Source organism: Taurulus bubalis, assembly GCF_910589615.1.
Source record: "Taurulus bubalis genome assembly, chromosome: 3".
Classification (NCBI taxonomy): domain Eukaryota; kingdom Metazoa; phylum Chordata; class Actinopteri; order Perciformes; family Cottidae; genus Taurulus; species Taurulus bubalis.
The window spans coordinates 4,084,461-4,104,825 of NC_136591.1; the positions used below are offsets into that span (position 1 = coordinate 4,084,461).

The following is a 20,365-nucleotide window of genomic DNA, read 5'->3' on the forward strand; positions in this document are numbered from 1 at the left end:
TGCAACACTTTCAATAAAAGGTTTGAATAGATTCCTGCAAGCAGAGGATAAAGTACCAGGATCCTACTGACCCAGAGCAGTATCTGATGTACAGCCGGTAAGATATTTGATTGAGTTTCCTTTTAGAAGAATGCTCTGAGTGAATTTGAGTTCCTTCTCTTATTCTGTTAAGAACAGAAGAGTGGATCTGGTCTGCCCTGCCTTTGTTAAGGTCAAACGGAGTAATAAAGTGTTGTTTGGACTGCTACAGCTCAGAAAATTGACCTTGTTCTGAAAAAAATTGCTTTAACCCAAAGCTCAACATTCTAGTATTTGAACCTTGATCTTTACCGTAACCTAACCAAGCAGTTTGGTTTTAATTCACATGGCTAACCGTCGTTTTGGGAGTAACTGCCAAACAATGCATTCTATAGTTCAGGTAGAAGGAACGTGTTGACCCATTTTAAGAGCCCTGCTTACACTTTGTAGTTGTGCCAGCTGACTGCTGTAAGTTATTAGACGTGCTCTAGTTCAGCTTTGCAGTGAATTCACATGTTCCATTGAGATGAACAGTACCAACCGTTCTATTTCCCTTTCTTTCTATCCTCTTCTCACAGATATCGACCACTTGCCCACTCTCTGGTGCCTGAGGGGTTAACTGGGTCTGTTTGCCTTCTTTCACATGATATTCACCATTCCAGTGGGCTTAAGGGTCATGTCACATGCTTTGTCTGGCTTATTTGGATCTGTTTCTTTGAACATCTTTAATACTCAGTTGCTGGGCGGATAAACAGTGAGAAACAATTTAGAAATGTAGTCTTTTCTCTCTTCCTCCACCTAAAATGAGGGGAATGTATTTACTGAAACATGGATGTCTTTACAAAGCTCAAGCGTTCAATGGTATGATGTCTCGATAGGTCTTTAGTTTTATAACTTTCAGTTATTACAACAGTCACACAGCTGAATACTTAAATAGTACTTTTAAAATATTCATCACCACCAAAGTTAAGAACGGCAATGATTCCAATGTGGATGGAGCACAACATTAACAACTGCTTCTCTTATGAGTCGCTGTGGTTGTGTTCAGATGAGCCTCCATAATCAAATGCTTTTGATTAACTGTATATGGAGAAACAAGCTTGCTGCATAACTTCATTTGGGACTCTGGCAGCCATGTTTATCTGACACACTCCACCCATGGGGAATGAAACTCAGACGTTGCTGATTGTCTACCACTAATGGATTACACAACTTTACTAATGTATTTATCTAACTGTTCAAATTATACAGATGCAGTTATGGCACCATCTGAACAGTTACAAGGGCTGTAATGTTGTCAGTATAATCTCACGGCAAAACAAGCCTTCGGCTCTCATCGCTATAATGGTTTCACTTCCATAACTGTCCTGTTTTCTGGTCCTTCAATTTTGAGAATAGTTTCAATCTGTTGGGTCTGGGTCAGTGAGGACAAATGATCAGATGGCAAAGAACTAAATCTGCCTCTCAGCACTGACTCTGAACAGCCTTAAACCCAAGAGAGACCAAATAGCCAAACTAAGAGTGGACCCAATGCTGAACCATGAGGAACACCGGAACTAAACAGCCAAAGGTATTTTGTATATTACATTGTGGCATTACTTATTGTATTGTATGTAATGATTGACTGAAACACACATACTCATCAAATATTTTGATCATAAATATGAACATCCAGCATGATATGAGCCAGATCCCCCAAAAATGCCTCCTTGAGCGGTCCAAGAGTTTTTCAAACTGTATGGTTCAGGGCCTTAACAACAACCCAATTACTAATAACACACCTTTTTGGAAAGATTAGGACCTAAATAATCGGCATCTGTAACAATAAAATAAAACAAAGCATTGGCATGTTAGTCAAAAAATGTGTCGTTCGGTTAAAAAATGGAAAAAATACTTATTTTATGGCAAAACATTGGCCGATTTGGGCATGCTGGGTATTGAAATGTTCAGCAGCTTCCGCTTGTGCTGGATGAGGGTTACGGGGATGTGTCTTTTATTGTAATCCAAAGTTGTAAGGGGTACTTATTAACGTTTTAGTGAAACGTTACGATCGCCGCGGCAAGTTACAGCCTTTACGTAATTAATGAATCTTAACGGTTACTTTTTGTTTTAACCATAGGCCTCTTCTCACAAGGGTTACTGTATTGGAGCAATTCAAATGAAGTTAAACAACCCTTTGGTTGTGGGGATAATTAAGTTTCTGTTTTTAAAAACGAGATGCTGGGGGGGTTGGCGCTAAATTGGTAAATGCATCATCAACTCACACTAAGTCACTCACGGGTGCATGCACAGATGGAAAATGTGCAGATCTTGGAGAGAGTTAAATATGAATCTCAAACCAGCAGGCGGTGCTGCTTGGCTTAGACTACAGGAAGAGCCCGGCTAGCTGTTTAGACTCTTGATGCTAAGTGAAGCTTACTGTCTCCTGGCTAGAGGGTAGATTCCTATTTACAGACATGAGATTGGTATTGCTTCTCATCTGACTCTTTGCAAGACAGTAAATAAGCCCATTTCCAATGCGGTGGACCATACTTTATATAATATTAGAAAGCGAGAAAAACGCGGACACAAGGAGTTAACAGACCAATGGAAAGCTGACAGCAACAAAGAATGATTTCAAATGGCAAGACAAAACCACGAGAGCAAAAATCAGACGCAAGATAAGAACAAGAGGAGAAGAAAGGGGAAGCCAGGCTCCAAACCTAATAATGTTCTACTCCAAAGCTCTACAAGCTGGGAGGAGGAGAACCACTCCATTGATTACCAAGGCCCATTCTCAATCAATCTTAATTAGGTCGTACTTTGACAAATGCAAGATTACCTGACTTGACCTCAAGTGCACATTGAATACACAACAACATCTTGGCATCATATTATTTTTTGTCCTTATCTTTATATTCATACATAATATAAATGTAACTGGCTTCCTGTAAGGAATCTCCTTGCTTGTCTCCCTCCACACGAGGGTCAGAGGTCAGGCTAATGGGGATTCAGCGGCTCCCATGGGCCGGTGCTCGCTGACCCGGGGGCTTGAACCCTTGTTAATCGGTTGAAGGTCGTTCTCACAACCACCCCACTGGATTCAAACCTACGCAGTGAGACTAATAGCTTTGTGTTGCCTTCACCATTCAGCCATGATAACTGGCTTATTCCCTCACAGGATGTGCTCACGATTATACACAGCTCCATCAAGACAGGCCCCTTTATCTAAAGGCACTCCCTAACTTCCCTTTCGCTCTCCTCACACTGCAGCAGCAGCGGGGAGACGCGCTGGAAGTTACTGGAAGCAATTCATGATCATAAATCCATCCGTCCATCCATTAGTTTCCCTCTCTCTGGCTCTACGTATCCATCGTTCTTTCCTCTCTGAATGTATTCATGTGTCGGCCTGCGGTACAGCTCATTTCCAATTATAAACACTGACACTCTCAGCAATTAACACAAATTTTCTGTTCAGAAATTCACTGTTTGTCTTTGTGAAAATTACAGTCTGCTTATTCAGTGTCAGAATCCCTACCTCTGTGCTCCCTAAACATTGTAAACTAATCCCTATCATAATGAGTCATCTCGTCCGGAGTTCATCAAATTCAAATCTTCGGAGCAAAAAGTTGGGAATGTTTCTATATTTGAGCACAACTGATGAAGGGAACACAACGTGTTTTGTGTTGAGCAGCATCTCCTGCCTTTCTGGAGATGCCGTGTGAAGCGCTCTGCTCTGTGTGTTCGTTCGTACGTGGCAGCGATGGAGAGCGGCAAGAGAGCTTCAGAGATGACAACGGCTATTTATAGTGGATGGCAGCCACAACACTTGGACAGAGAGGAAGGGAAGTGAGAGAGAGAGAGAGAGAGAGAGAGAGAGAGAGAGAGAGAGAGAGGAGGGTGGAAAGAGAAAGACGGACTGTACACTGAGGTTGTCACAATGGGTGGGGAAGAAGAAATCGATACATAGAATCTCGATTTTTTTTGTGTGTGGAGATTTTGTATTGAATCACTGACAAGTAGCAATCTTTTATTATATATAAAAACAACAATATATATATATGTATATATATATATATATATATATATATATATATATATATATATATATATATATATACTAATATTACTAATTTTGCTGCAGTAAAAATGAAGTGAGATTAGCTAAGGAAAAACACAAACTGCATCATTTGGAGTAAAAAAAAGAATTAAAGAATTGCAATATATCGCAATATATGTTATCGCAACACTCAGCATGTTGCAAAATGTTTAAAACCGCAATAATATTGTAAGCATTGTGACGTAAGTATTGTGATAATATCGTATCGTGGGCCCTAGGCCACTTTATTACGACACTTTCCAGTGTGATGGGACACCACTTACATTTTTACAGTTAAAGCTTTTAATCAAGTTGATGGAATTCACACTGACTTTGTATCAAATTGCATCATAAGAGACATTTTTATATTTGCTCTCACTTGTATAATTAGTATACATGTACTTGCTTTATTTACCACAGGTACAATGTGATGCTTGTGGGCGGATGGGAGACGCCCGCCATCGTTTTGTGATCTGAACCTTTAAATAAAGCCCTCATTCTGCCTTTTCCCTGCCTAAGTAGCCTTGGCGTTTGGTAACAAGTGCGGTTTCACAAAATTCTGTTGTAGAGATGAGTAATTCCAAGCACTCTCTATTTACAAATCTACAAAACTAAGTAAAGGTGGAGTCAGTGTCTATCTGTATTATTACAAAAAAAGCTTTTCAAATAAATGAAAATCTATTGCTGCATCTCTGACTCCCGTGATCAGGCGACATGTGTTTCCTCACGGAAACCGCCGATTGGCCGGATGATGTCAGTGTCCGTCTGTCGCTCCATTTACCTGCCTATCATCTGTCTGCCTCTCTGGAGAGATGATGGCTGTCAGTGCTGCTGGATGCACACACACACACACACACACACACACACACACACACACACACACACACACACACACACACACACACACACACACACACACACACACACACACACACACACACACACACACACACCAAGCCTTGGGGCTATGCAAGCGAGACGCAACAGAGCGGAATCCATCCATCCATCTATATTCAGGCCAGCATCTGTGTGTGTGTGTGTGTGTGTGTGTGTGTGTGTGTGTGTGTCACAACAATGCTTCGCATCTTCAGCCGGGCCGTCTTCTCTCTCCTTCATAACGCCTCTCGTCTAAAGCAACACACCACGAGTTAAAAGGTTTTCTTTTTCCATTTCAAATGTATTTTTCACTTCATTTATGATGTATATTTTTTCCCAGCCTCATTATACATCATACGACTGACTGACAACTGAATTCCAAAGCGTGATAGAATACATTCTACATTTAATGCCTTTGCAGACCGACAGAGAAACCATGAAAATACAAAGTTGTAATGTGGAAGTGGTTCCTCTCTGTTCTTCCTTCCCTGTCTTTCTCCATGGAAACAACAACAGGGAGTAGCAGAAACATATGAAGTCCATGACACTGAGGTGAAACACGACCTCATCACACTAACAACAACAGAACAGCAGCTGGCAGGAGACCAACAATCAATATCGGTGCTCATTTCATCTATAATATGTGTGTGTGTATATCTGTGTGTGTGTGTGTGTGTGTGTGTGTGTGTGTGTTCGTGTTCATGGTTATCCGTGAGCGTGGCTGCTGTCTCTGCATGTCTCAAGCTCAAGAAGAAGAAAGAAAGAAATCCAGTGCTAAAATCGCTTAGCGCCAGTGGCGGGCCGTGCATTTTGGACCTGGGCCTTCAGTGCCAGCTGATATTGTTTACATAAATACACGCATGACGGGATGCTGCGTCATTAACGATAGCCTAGCCTAGCCTAGCTGCGCCGTGGAGGCAGTTGCAGCAACGGTGGGTGCCGGCGGAGAGCCAAGCGGGGTAAAAAAACAACAACACAAAAAGCAGAAAAAACAGTTGACTCACCCGATGCTGTTCACTTAATAAAGACAAAGTCCATCCTTCTCTTTGTTAACAGTTAAGAAGTGCACTTCATGGACGCCAGTGAGGATCCCCTCCATAAGAAAAGGCATGAAGGAAATCCGCCACCAAAGCCGGTTACTCCTCCTTCAGCCATTGAGTGTTAAAACACGTAAAACACTAAACATAACTTCTCTTATGTTTCAGCATGAACTCTCCTTAATCCTGGCAGCTGGGTAGCTTTCTGTTGTGTTGACAGAAGTCATGCTGGCACACTGATCAATCACAGCGCATGTTATTGGTCACACGGGTCCTGTGACCAATCAGATGTCCAGACCCTCTAGAAGCATTTTCATCTAGTTTAACCAGGCTACTCCTTCCACAGAGAAAGAGAGGTGAAATGTGATTGGATAAGAGATGCTGTTGAACAACTCCAAAGCAAGCCATACAAGAGGCCTCAAGAAGCAGAGGAACAGGTGAAGACATGAGCTTATAAAATCATTATAATACATGTAGTGTATTTGTGAAAAACAATTACATTATAAAATAGCTATAATTTTGTGATTGTGTTTAGGCCAGCAGAGAAGGCTTAGAAGGCCCTGACGGCCCACCACTGGTCAGCGCACATCTGGTGTGATAATTCTGTTGCAAATGGCTGCCGGAGCGGCCGGCGGGTCAGGCCGGCATTTCCCACCCCGTGGCCATTCAGCGTGACTTTTCACGGAAGCCACTTAAAGTGAGGATCCACTGGGGAAGAAAAGCCTGAGGAGGTCACTTTAATGCTGCGGCGGCGTGTGACAGCATGTGTGAGGGGATTTAGAGTGAGACGGGGTTTTAACAGCGCTTCTTTTCCTTTTCTTAACCTGCTATTACAAAATAATTATGCCTCTTTGAAAACCAAAAAGAGCACAGTTATGGCTGGGCATTATGGGGAAAAAATCGAATATAACACTGTTACCTCAATACCAATATTGGGATGATATTGTAGGGTTTCACTGTTGGGGCTGTTGGGTGTTTTTTGATAAATGATCATCAGTAATGTGGATATAATGACTATGTGGGTAAAGTCAAATATTAGAGCAACTAAATACTGTAATGCAGCATTTGAAACCAGGAAAAGATAACTCTTATGCAACATTATGATATCTTAAATCGTATCTATTCTCATATCATGATATTGATATACTGCCCAGTCCTTAACACAGTGACTCAAAAAAAATTCACAGAGAGACGTGGTGATGGATTTTGCACATTACAGCATATCTATGACATATATAACATATAGTATAACTCAAGAGATGTGTTGTTTTTTTCCAATAAAATAAGAAGCCTTGGCTCTTGCTATCTCCTCAGCCTCTTCACCACAGTGAGACATTACTGATTACCGTAAATGTCGGGTTACAAGCCGCTACTACGTTCGTTGGGTGGCCCCGCTAGTTCCCTGCTGTAGCCAGCTAGCGCTGCTGCTAGTGCCCCGCTAACTTCCGCTAACTCTCCGCTAGCTCTCGCTAGTTCCCCGACAACCACCGAAGGTAGAGGGACCAGCCCCGGCAGAGGGGGACGCGGGCAGTAGCAGCAGCAGCGGGTAGCTAGCAGCAGTGCTAGCTTGCTACAGCGGGGAGCTAGCAGCAGTGCTAGCAACCACTGAAGGCAGTAGCGGCTTGTAACCCGGCTTGTACGGTACTTTAATGTAAAATAAGCATTAAATAAGCCGTCCTATTTGGCTTGGCACTACTGTGGGACAGTTAAATTGTGTAATTATCATCCGGAAACCATTTCAGCTCCTTCTAATTTCACAATCTTCATCTCTATATCCACTCAGCCATCATTTTGAATAAAGCGATGGATCAAAAGTAAATGTTGAACTCAGCTGTTTGGAAAGAAGTGAGAGTCATTACTTTCTTTAATGATGATATAAGTGATTATGACCCCCAGCCCAGAGAGGATGGAACTATTAATAACATAGGCCTTTTGTGTCACGCTATTATATTCATATCTGATGCTGTGTAGCATAAAAATGCTATACCGCATCATCAAATATGAATATTCTCTCTCCTGCTTCATCGCCTCCTCTCCCTCTTCATCGCCTCCTCTCCTCCTCTCTCTCTTCATTGCTTCATCTCCTCCTTTCCCTCTTCATCGCCTCCTCTCCTTCTTCATCGCCTCCTCTCCTTCTTCATTGCTTCCTCTCCTCCTCTCCTTCTTCATCGCCTCCTCTCCTCCTTTCCCTCTTCATCGCCTCCTCTCCTCCTCTCCCGCTTCATCGCCTCCTCTCCCTCTTCTTGGCCTCCTCTCCCTCTTCATTGCCTCCTCTCCTTCTCTCCCTCTTCATCCCCTCTTCTCCTCCTCTCCCTCTTCATTGCCTCCTCTCCCTCTTCATCACCTCCTTTCCTCCTCTCCCTCTTCATGGCCTCCTCTCCTCCTCTCCCTCTTAATCACCTCCTTTCCTCCTCTCCCTCTTCATGGCCTCCTCTCCCTCTTCATGGTCTCCTCTCCCTCTTCATGGCCTCCTCTCCCTCTTCATTGCCTCCTCTCCTCTCCTGCTTCATCCCCTCTTCTCCTCCTCTCCCTCTTCATCCCCTCTTCTCCTCCTCTCCCTCTTCATCGGCTCCTCTCCCTCTTCATCACCTCCTCTCCTCCTCTCCCTCTTCATCCCCTCCTCTCCTCCTCTCCCTCTTGGTCACCTCCTCTCCTCCTCTCCCTCTTCATCGCCTCTTCTCCCTCTTGGTCACCTCCTCTCCTCCTCTCCCTCTTCGTCACCTCCTCTCCTCCTCTTCCTCTTCATAACCTCCTCTCCTCCTCTCCCTCTTCATCCCCTCTTCTCCTCCTCCATCGCCTCCTCTCCTCCTCTCCCTCTTCATCGCCTCCTCTCCCTCTTCATCGCCTCCTCTCCCTCCCGTTTCACATCCCGGGAGATGATTACCTCCACAAATGGAGGCAGTGGGCATTAAAGGTGAGAGAACAGTGTGTGTGGATGTCCAACCAAACCAGTCCATTAAGTCCAGGTGCACAGGTGTGAGTGAGACCCTGCCCATCTCACACATGCATGCACACACCCTCTCTCTCTCTCTCTCTCTCTCTCTCACACACACAACTCAAGCGCAACTCTTCTCTCTCACTTCTCGTGACACCATCTGAGCTAACGACTCATACATAATGTACACACTCATTCCTCCGCTCACTTTCCCCATCTCCAATCCCTCCGTGTTTCTCGCTTCCAACCGAGGCAGAGCGCTCTGTCTCCCTCACACACACACACACACACACACACACACACACACACACACACACACACACACACAGTCACTCTTCACAGGAACAATCTGTCTCGTTACTCTAATGTGAGGTTGCAGCAGACCGTTTTTTTTTGCCACTTATGAGCTCTCTGGATTTAAATACAGCCCTATCACCGACGCACTGTTGCCTAGAAACATCCATGACGGGATTTACCCAGAAGCAAGACCCCTGCAGATCTGAGCCGTGCAGCCCGCTCGCATTGTGCTGTGAAGAGATCTTAAAGGGATATTCCATCCGACGTGTTCTGTGTTTGCATCCCTCTGCCGTTATCTTATTACTCCAGGTGATTTTTGTAGTTCAATTTTAAAAAGATTGTCTCTGCTTTTCGATTCCGGTGTGCTTTGTTCTGATTCTTCTTTTTTTCTAAATCCTGTGCAGCCATTCCTTCACTTATTTCTGATGTTTTTAAGATGATCATTTCTTTGTTACGTCCTCTTGTGGCCTCAGCTGACGCATGAGCTCTGATGGCATTTAGAGGAAGTGACCCCATGACCTCAGAGTCTTATGGGACGGAAGCCCCTTCTGGTGATGAGGCCTTTCCTTGCACCGTGAAGAAAGATGAATGCCTATTCTTACTCTACTCCATGAAACACACCGTACAGAGAGGACACAGGATGCTGAGATCAGGGGACATACAGTAAGTACTATAAGAATGAACTGTTAACCTGATAACCTTAATAACCACACTGTATGATAATATAATACTGTAAATGTAAATTGTATTTGTTATTTCAAGTTGTTTTTCCATTTAAAGGTGGCTGCCTTCAATGTCATGCCTCTTTTACCAAATCCCCACCAGGTGAGGTTTAATGTTCATATTTAATCATTTAAAGAGTATCAAAGTCACCGCCAGCGCTTCCTGCAGGCGTGTAAATCTATTGTTCTATTCTGAATAAATAAATACATGTTCTCTAGGTCACAGCTGAGGTACACCATTTGCCTCATGTTGAGCTCTCTTTGTGCACGTTTGTATTAATAGCAGCAGAGAGTAGTATTAGATCTGTGAGTGGAAGCAGTGACGATGTATTCATAGCCACTTATCTAGCTGTTTCACCACAATGCCTCTCACTGCAGCATGGTTGTTCCTGCCTGATTTCTATATATAATAATACATTTACTCTGTCAGAGGTAAAGAGATACAGTAGGCTACATATTAGCATGAGCGGATAATCATCACTCTGTTGGTTCTCTGCCCAGATACGGGAGCGGCGAATGGGAACGTGGCAGGATGCCTGCTGCAACCTTGCAGGGTGTATACTGGGAATGAGATTTCCCTCAGTGGCTTTTGTGGTGATTCAGAATGTTTTCATGTGAACCAACGAACCCTGTTAAAATAAATAGTGGGAAAAAACACAGAGAATGCATTTAGTCGTCCTAATAATTAACACTGATGCTGCGATACTATTTCTTCTCCCACTGCCCCTGGGATGCCCCTCCTCTCTACCTCCTTCTGCTTAATGGATCGTGGCTATCTGGATCATGGACCATGCCTACTACTCATTATATGAATAATTTCTGGCACATTCATTGAATGTGCTGTAACTCCGTTACGTTATTCATTCTGGCCACATGACATCTATTGCTTCTGTCCATCCGGGGAGAGGGATCCTCCTCTGTTGCTCTCCCTCAGGTTTCTTCCCCTTTTTTCCCTGTGAAAGGGTTTTTACTATCTTTATTGGGGGAGTTTTTCCTGATCCGATGTGAGGTCCCGGGACAGGGAATGCAGCTTTAACACATGAACATATACTTCTGTACAACCAGAGGAGTCGCCCCCTGGTGGTTAGGAGAGAGAATGCAGCTTTAACACATGAAGCATAGACTTCTATACAACCAGAGGAGTCGGCCCCTGATGGTCACTAGAGAGAATGCAAGTTCTCGGACACTTCTGCATCGGCTTCACTCGGCAGAACCGGAGGTTGCCGCCTGCACATAGCTAACATTAGCGCGCTAACAGCTAACTTGTGCCACCATATTTTCAACTGCACCCCTGGTAGAGGTTGAGTGCTCAACAACCCAGAGACACCCTGAAATCTGATATTTTTAGCGACGACCGACATATTGTTAGCGTTTAGCTCTCGGTTACATATTGCGGCGCAGATTTTTTTTCCCATTCTGGTGGGTGTAGTGATAATATGACGCGTTACACTCTGCCTCTATGTGTACATTTGAGCTTTTCATAGGACATCGATTCGAGCCCCATCAGCATTTGTTAACAACTAGCAGCCCATAATGAGTTCGGCAGCGTTCTGTGTAACACTTTCCCCTGTTCTCCTCTGTTGAACTCTAACAAAACGACCTCCATCGACCCTCATTGTTCATGGCTAAACATCAGAGGTGTCAAAAGTATTCACATTCATTACTCAAGTAGAAGTATAGATACTAGGGTTTAAAAATACTTCTGTAAAAGTTGAAGTATCAACTCAAGCTTTTTACTGAAGTAAAAGTGTAAAAGTACTGGTTTCAAAACTACTTAAAAGTATAAAAGTAAAAGTAATGTAAGGGGAATGTTTTTTTCCATTAAGGACAAACTCTTAAGCCTCTCAGGGGCCTACAGTGCACTACCCAACCTCCCCCAAAACAATCATTTTTCTAAAGGCCATAATGACTATAATGTTTTAAAAAGTTATGTTGAAAAATATGGGATGCACTAGGCTACCCGTTTCAGCTGCATATATATGCCCATTGAAAATGATCACATTTTATTACAATGCAAATACATTAAAGTACCATATGTGTACTACTGAGCATTAACATGAGTTTCATGGAGCGGAAGACATGATAACTAGTTGCCTATAAGTATTGTAATAGTGCAAAATAGGCGGCGGCGGCGACTCCGACACAAACACTTAAAGCTGTGGTTCTCAAACATTTTCTGTAAATAACATAATTGTGTGACTCATTTGTGCTTTTATTAATAACAGAATAAAGAAAATTGCAATCACTTTCAAGTAAATCAGATTGCCCCATCAGACAATATTTTGTGTAAGTTCTATCTGTGCAAAAAATTACTCATATTTAGTTACTACTAAATAGCTCATTGTGGAAAACAATAAGCTTTTAATTTTTTTTGCCAAACAAAACAGATTGAGTGCAGATATGTGAACCATCAGGTTGTATCAGTATTACTGGCTGCAGTGACCTGCTTTCCTCGACACATATGTTATAAACGGGGTTGTAGATTTGATACGGCCTCTCTCAATTCATGCTCAATATTGAGCTTAGATCTGTTTTTTTATTTTGAGAAATGCAACAGCAGGAAAAGACAAGCTCACGGAGCTCACGGCGTCGCATCAAATCGCGAATGCATAAGCGTAACCTGTTAGCGGCGTACCGTAACCATTTACCCGAAAGTACAGGCATTTGTCCATGTATTTATTAATGACTTAGTTTTATATCCGTGTACTTTGTACTTTTGTAATATGTGAAGCCAGCAGCTCATTGTTGGTAGAAGACATGAGCACTTTGGCTCGTTTCACCTGGAGCAGGAGAGCTGCTCCGGGTTCAGAGAGCTGCTCCGGGTTCAGAGAGCTGCTCCGGGTTCAGAGAGCTGCTCCGGTGCGAGGAGAACTCCGCTGCTCCTCACATGAGAGCTGCTGTTGCATCTTCACCCTGGGAGCGTTTAAAACGCAGATATAGCGGTCTACTTTTCACGCAACATATTTTTCGACGCTCTCTGTCCGCTGGTGTGTGTGCTCAGCGCTCACCTGTGTGCGCGCGCACGCATCTGTGGGCAACGGGGCGGAGAGGTTTTTTGTGTGTGTGTTTTTGAACGATGACAAGCCGGAGTGAAAACAAACCAAAATGAAATAGTTACGAGGCTATTTTTAAAATGTAGGGAGTAGAAAGTACAGATATTTGCGTGAAAATGTAAGGAGTAGAAGTAAAAAGTCGTCTGAAAAATAAATACTCCAGTAAAGTATAGATACCCAAAATTTCTACTTAAGTAAGGTAACGAAGTATTTGTACTTCGTTACTTGACACCTCTGCTAAACATCCACTGCTTTATTGAACTCCAGTCAGATCGACTCAGAGGTATTTGCTGTGTGTGTGTGTGTGTGTGAACACGTACAAATGAGCAATGAAGCATAGTGTGTGTGTGTGTGTTATCCATGGTGGAAGCGAGCCAGTGAGCGGAGTCTCACCTTAACATACAGCTGCTGGAACTCCTCCAGGTTGAGGCGGCCGGTGGGACAGTCCTTCAGGAAGCCCTTGTACCACTGCTTCAGCTCGTGTTCGTTAAACTCTGTGTTCTTCACCAGGTCCTCCATCACTTCAGGGGTCAGCTTGCTGTTCTGTTTCCCCATTTTGCCTGCAAACAGGGCACACGCACACACACACACACACACACACACACACACACACACACACACACACACACACACACACACACACACACACACACACACACACACAGACACAAATACAAAATGAATTCATGACAATTCTTTACCAACGACATGTTCTGAACCTAAATACATGGAGGCTTATTGGGCTGAAAACTGTGAAAGTGCGAACCAAACCTCCATCTAAAAATAGGCTTTAAAACAAATGGGCTGTAGTCTGAGGCACAGGAATAGAGTCTCCTGTTAGATCTTCTTGAGTAAGAGGGTCACTTAGTTACACTTTTCTTTCCTGTCATCCTTTAATCAGCTGCTCGTCCTAGTTTCGTTCGTTTGTTGTTTCGTTTTTAGAGGCACTCTCAACCCTTAAATAGCTTTTGCATTGCAATAAAATTCAAGGAAAACTACTTTCTTTTTTGAAAAAAAATGTTTCCCTGTCCTTCCTTAGCCCCAGCCTATTAAAATATGTTGTAACCTTTTGCGATTTACTCTTAAAATGGTGAGTATCTCACTTTCAACTCTTTTGGAAAGGGTAATAGTCTTAAAGTAGCTGTTCCTCTGTGGCTTTAAAAAAAACTGAAGCTGTTGTGGTGTTTATTGTTCTCCTAATTCCTCCACTGCAGCTGTTTGCACCCAGCTGCCTCTTTGGTATCTGCACGGTGCTGATGCTGTCGCTTTATGGCCTTGATTACCTTCATTAACCAACCCGTAATTATCATAATAAGCTAAAGATGGTTTTGGAACATTTCTCCCATCCCTCTCTGCTGAGAAGCGTTATTGGACCTGTTTATCTCCGTCAAGGCCTGCGTGGTGGCAGCGGTGTGTGTGTGTGTGTGTGTGTGTGTGTGTGTGTGTGTGTGTGTGTGTGTGTGTGTGTGTGTGTGTGTGTGTGTGTGTCGGTTGTTTCTCACAGTTGCATTCAAGACTGCTTCTTTGTGACCATTTTTCTAAAGCATGTCATACGGTTTTATTGACTGTGGACCTTAAAGGTTGCAACCGGCGTCCATTTATGTCACTATGCTATAAAGACAATGCAGACACCTGGAGCTCACCTGAGACAGGTAACTGCTACCTTTTTTGAAAGCCAGTGTTACATCATCGTACATGGACTGTTTTTAAAAACTCTCCCTGCTTTCAAATGATCTGCAGCGTCCAGCTCTGAAGTTAGCTGCCAAACAGCCAGAAAATACTCTAATTAGGTTTTTTTTCTTCCTCAAAGCTCTGAAGTCTTGATCCTTTTCAGGGCTTGATAGCCTGAAGAAGATCAATACCACTCAGTAATATCAATATGCTCATCTGAGTGCTCAAAAACTCAAATAAGTGTGTTTCCTAAAGTGCAGAACTATTTGTTAAGCTTCTTCTGTGAGGATGACGTTGGGCAGGTAGTGGGTTTGTATTGTTTCATGTGTGTGTGTGTGTGTCTAATTCAGGTGTCTACATTGTTGGAGAGGGAGAACAGTGGCGAGAGAGTGGCACATCGATCAGAAAAGTTATTCTTTTTTAATTGAGAAAAAGTAAATAAACTCCTCACTTTGCTCAGACCCCTCAGAGCGTTGCAGGCGATCCAGAAACCGTTAGTCGAAGGAAGACCGATATACTTTGCCCAGAAATCCAATTTTTAAAATTGCTTCCAGACAAACTGGGCGTGACCCGAGTTCACCAAGGAACTAATGATTCATCATGTACCAAAGTGGAATTCAAGCTATGACTAATCGTGCTTCCCCCACGGCCTGTTAGCTAAAGAAACAACACAAAAAATGAGTGAATTCATTAATTAATTACAAATGACATCACTGCAGGTATAAGGGCAAGTCCTATATATGTGAATATGTATTTTTTATTCTGAAGATCTTTTACTCTGGAAATCTCTTTCTGCTTCAGCTTGAAAATTGCTAAAAAAAAAAAAAGAAATCTGACGTGTGATAAAAAGAATCACACAGAGACGGTCTGATAGGGGACACACACACACACACACACACACGCTTATATAATGAATATCTTATCCATCAATCAAAAGCCACGTCTATAAAACCATTCAATTAATTCCAGATCACCTGCCTTTGAGCAAATCAAGGCTCTATTCTTTCTGCTTGAACTCTCAGGTTCCAGCTGAGGAAGCCCTGATCAGTAAAGCTGTGGACGTCGTGTGAACGCAGCTCAGAGTTGTAGCTCCTTTACTCAGCTCAGACACTTTGGTGCATGAAGCCACAGGACCATTACATCCCATTACGTCCCATTCAAACACGCTTCCCCCTATGTTTACAAGAGCCGTCTGTGTGTGAGGAGGACTCTTATGACAGATTATGCAATAAGAGCACACAAAACGTGATTGGATAAAAACCTTGCATCTCTCAAACAGAGCTGTTGGAGAGCAGAAGTACAGCCTCATGCTAATGAGACCCGCTGGGTGCTTTCAGCTGCTTCTAAAGAGGAGAGGGAGTTGTCCATCTTGCTCGCTCAGAACTGACCCTGTGATCCTACAATGCTGTCTGAACGGGAAACATGTTCAATGGAGCCAAATCATTTAGCAGCAGCGGATCTTTAGCTCTTGGTAGAGAGGAGAGTTGTCCGTTTTCAGTAAATTTTCAATTGAATTCAGTTGTATTTGTTTTGCCCAATATGACAAATCACAAATTCATCAAAGGGCTTTACGGTAAACGACATCCTCTGTCCTGATAACTACCCACAAAACCACTTTAACAGGAATTAAAAGGGGGAAACCTCTGGGAGAGTAACAGAGGAGGGATCCCTCTCTCTGGATGGACAGAATATAAATAGATGTGGACAGAAGGAACCGCGGGATCAAATTAAAATGATGCATTTACTGTAATGAGAGCAGTGATAGCAGAAATTACAAAAGAAAAATGATCAGTTATAATAATAACAGCAGCAGAGGACATAACGGAATGATAATGGTAATACAACACAGAGGTAATAGTAGTAGAAATGTGACTAATAGTAATAATACTATCATACCAATATCTGGTTGCATTTAGTATTGACTTGGATGCATTGAACTTGTAATCCAGTGATGTAGTATCATATGTCAGTGACGTTTGGGGATTTAGGAAAGACGGATTAAAAGAACAGCAATGAAGCAGCAGAGGTCAAGATATCATGACTTTAGTCCAAAAGCTGGAAGATGCAACTCAAAAGGCTGGTAAATAAATGAATTCCGCACTACAGACCACCAATTAATTTAGATATACATTTGTAGTTTTCATGCCCAGGCCAAGATGGCATCACTCTGACATCATCAGGGTTATTTTCCCAGATCTCACAAACCGTTCACATTTCCCCCCTTCCTCCCCCCAAAACAATGGATTTGAAGGATTCTGGTTCAGTAAATGCTCCTGAACGCACCGGCCAAGAGGACATCTGCCGCAGTCGCCATGGGTCCAACAACCCTGTCTGCATGTGACACCCGGTCCTGCGTGATCAGAAGCATGGGTGGGCATGAGAACAGCCTCTCGGTGCTGCAGTGGGAGGAGGAGGAAGAGAAGAAGTAGCTCACACTTTTCTACTACAGTGTCGTCTGTCAGACAAGATGGGCGGCGGCTGAAGACAGCAGCTGCAGCGGGAGACAGATGTGTCCCGGGAGAGACGTGAGCGCCACTATGCCTCTGTGTAGGTGTGTGTGACAGAAAGATTAAGGAAATACGTTTGTATTTACACAGCGTGTGGAAACAATATGCCAATTATTGCATGTGAAGATTTGTTCATAGTGTGTCTGTCAATGTGCATGCAGAACTACACAAATCATTAAGCATAATGTTCTATATATGATATAGAGAGCATTAATGAAGCAGACAACTATTATTTGTGTAATTATATCATGGAGTAATGTCTACCTGAGCCTCTCTCCCTCTGTGTGTTGTAATTTGAGCTCCTGTGTGCTTTTTTGACATGGCCGGGCCGGCCGTGCGTGCTTTTTAGTGCATGTACGTGCACGTGAGCGCGCCCCACTGACTAGCTCATAGCCACTGTTCTGCATTGCTCTCATACGGCGGTTACAGCTGTTTCTTGCTGTTTGTACTGTTAGTGCTGTTAGCCCTGTTAGCCCTGTTAGTGCTGTTAAGCCTGTTAACATTCTTAGCCCTGTTAGCACTGTTAGCCCTGTTAGCCGTGTTACCACTGTTAGCCCTGTTAGCTCTGTTAACAGTGTTAGCCCTGTTAGTGCTGTTACCTCTGTTAACACTGTTAGCCCTGTTAGTGCTGTTAGCTCTGTTAACATTGTTATCGCTGTTAGTGCTGTTAGCCCTGTTAACACTGTTATCCCTGTTAGCGCTGTTAGCTCTGTTAACATTGTTAGCCCTGTTAGTGCTGTTAGCCCTGTTACCCCTGTTAGCCCTGTTAGCTCTGTTAACATTGTTAGCCCTGTTAGTGCTGTTAGCCCCTAATAACACTGTTAGCCCTGTTAGTGATGTTAACCCCGTTAGCGCTGTTAGCTCTGTTAAGACTGTTAGCCCTGTTAGTGTTGTTAGCCCTGTTAGGACTGTTGGCGCTGTTAGCCCTATTAACCCTGTTTGCGATGTTATCCCTGTTAGTGTTGTTAGGCCTGTTAGCACTATTAGCTTCTAGCCCTTTTCAAGTTGAGAGCCGCGTGGAGGCAGCAGACATGCTCTGAATTTTACTTTCAGCTCCTTCAAGTGCTGCATTTCAGGCTTCACAAGCACATATATGAGCATATTGTCAGGGATGACGTATTCTTTTAAGGACAACCGAGAACTGCCTTTTAAAAGACGCGTACACAGGACTTCTAAATTCCCCAGAGGCGTATTTCAGATTTCTGAAATTATATTGTAGAACAAAAGTAAAATTATCTTAAGCTTCTGTTCATTAAAGACCTTATTTCAGACATCTAATCCAAAAACTAATCCAAAAACACATCGATTTCCAGACGAGGGAACTGGATGTGCAAAGACTCTGACTCATTTCCAGGTTTCCTAAAGCAAACACTACATAGAACACCGGGGGAGTTAATCTGATGAGAAGTACATACTTCTGATGGGGTTCTTCGTTTGCGTTCGCTTCTAAGATGTACACAATGTGCTTTACAATGGCTCACACTGCATGACAATGCAGAGTTACTCATTACTCTTTCTTCAGTCAGGCAACAAGCAGCAGAACTCAATCTGCATCTGTTTTATGTCATCCAGTAGTACACCTGATGAATAGTATAGCTTACAATGAATATAGACACATTGATCGTGAGTGTTGATTTCATGGTGTACAAGAAGGCAAACTAACACTTCAATAAATCACACTTTTTTTTAATACCGCCCCCTCATCTCACTTTATGTAAAACCTGCAACTGCACAACCTTTAAAGTGACGCAAGTGGCAACATGGTGGAGCTTTCACAAAACATCCTCTTCCTACGCAGGTTTAAATAGACTTTGTAAAGACTGCCATTGGCGTCTGAGTTATTTGATGGTCAGTAGGAAAAAAACAGGTTTCTGTGCAGTTTTGCCAGGACAAACTGTCTTCCATACTTTTCATTCTCACCTCAACACCACCAGCAATTGCCCTTTTTCCTGTAACTCTCTCATCCCTGCATTACTAAAGGAGGAATGGAAGGAAAACCCTCTTCAAATGTTAGACAACTGAACAAAATCCCTCCGCCCAGTAATTCCTCGGTAGTCAGCAGCCTTTAAATGGGAGAACGGAGAAATTCCTACATTCTGCAGCTCTCTCCCGGTTACAGTTTCACTGCCTCGATAACGGACAGCAACAGGAAAAGATGAACAGAGAAAAGGCGCATTTGTTTCTCCGAGATGCGAGTAGGCTTAACTGATGAAAGACATTACCATGCACAGAATTAGGGCTTTTCTATTCACAGGAATGTCATGCCTCTGAATCCGTCTCAAATCCCACCCTGATTATGTTTTAATTTTCTTTTTTAACCCTGCATAGACAGCACTGTGCATAATCAGCAGATGTCAGTGCTTTATCTTGAGAGGGGCCGGGTCTTGGACAAGACCCGCTGGGTCCGCCTGCAGGATAGCGATGCACCATGCTGACTCCAGACCCGAGTCAGTACCCTTTGTCTTCTGGGTCCTCGTCAGAGCCAGAAGCAAAAGGAACGGCTGCTGCGGTAACACATCAGCAGAAGAGGCGTGGGCATGACACATTTTACGGTCCTGCAACAACCAACAAGACCTGCCTGCCCCTGAGCCAGGCGGGAGGTGGGCTCATAAATAACACCGTCCCTCCTCCACCACCGTCTGCCAACAGGGGATGACCTTGAGAGGCAGGCAGAGCCTCCAGTCAGGAGGGGCCACCTCAGATAGGAACGGAGCCAGACTGGATTCAGGGGAATCTGGTAGATTTGTGTGTGCGTGTGTGTGTATGTGCAGGAGAGGCGAATAAAGCCCTAAAAAGCATAGACGCCGGGGTGGATGAGATGTGGTCACGCCTGCATTGATTTGCAAGCAGCTTTATTGTAAGGATGATGATGATGATGGTGTGTGTGTGTGTGTGTGTGTTGGAAGGAGACCCCCACCCCCCACACACACACACACACACACACACACACACACACACACACACACACCACCCCACCCACCCAGCAGCCTTCCCTCCAGCGCGCCACACACACACACACACACACACACACACACACACACACACACACACACACACACCCTTGCAACATCAGCACCCGTGCCAAACTCCACCAGAATACATCATCACACCACCTCGTGCACGGACAGCCCACGCAGACTCCGCATTGATCACGGAGAATGCGTTCACGGA

At 43.6% G+C, this 20,365-nt stretch overlaps 1 protein-coding gene across 2 annotated transcripts in view; it reads right to left on the reverse strand.

Annotated features, from left to right (window-relative positions):
* vsnl1a (visinin-like 1a) overlaps window positions 1–13,571 on the reverse strand; it is a gene marked incomplete at both ends in the record, with an annotated part of 24,137 nt that extends 10,566 nt beyond the window's left edge. For both annotated transcript variants that reach the window (XM_079216237.1, XM_079216236.1), the window contains one exon: window positions 13,410–13,571. In XM_079216237.1, the coding sequence (XP_079072363.1) occupies window positions 13,410–13,571 (162 nt within the window). The remainder of the gene's footprint in view (window positions 1–13,409) is intronic.
* Between the last annotated feature and the right edge of the window lie 6,794 nt (window positions 13,572–20,365).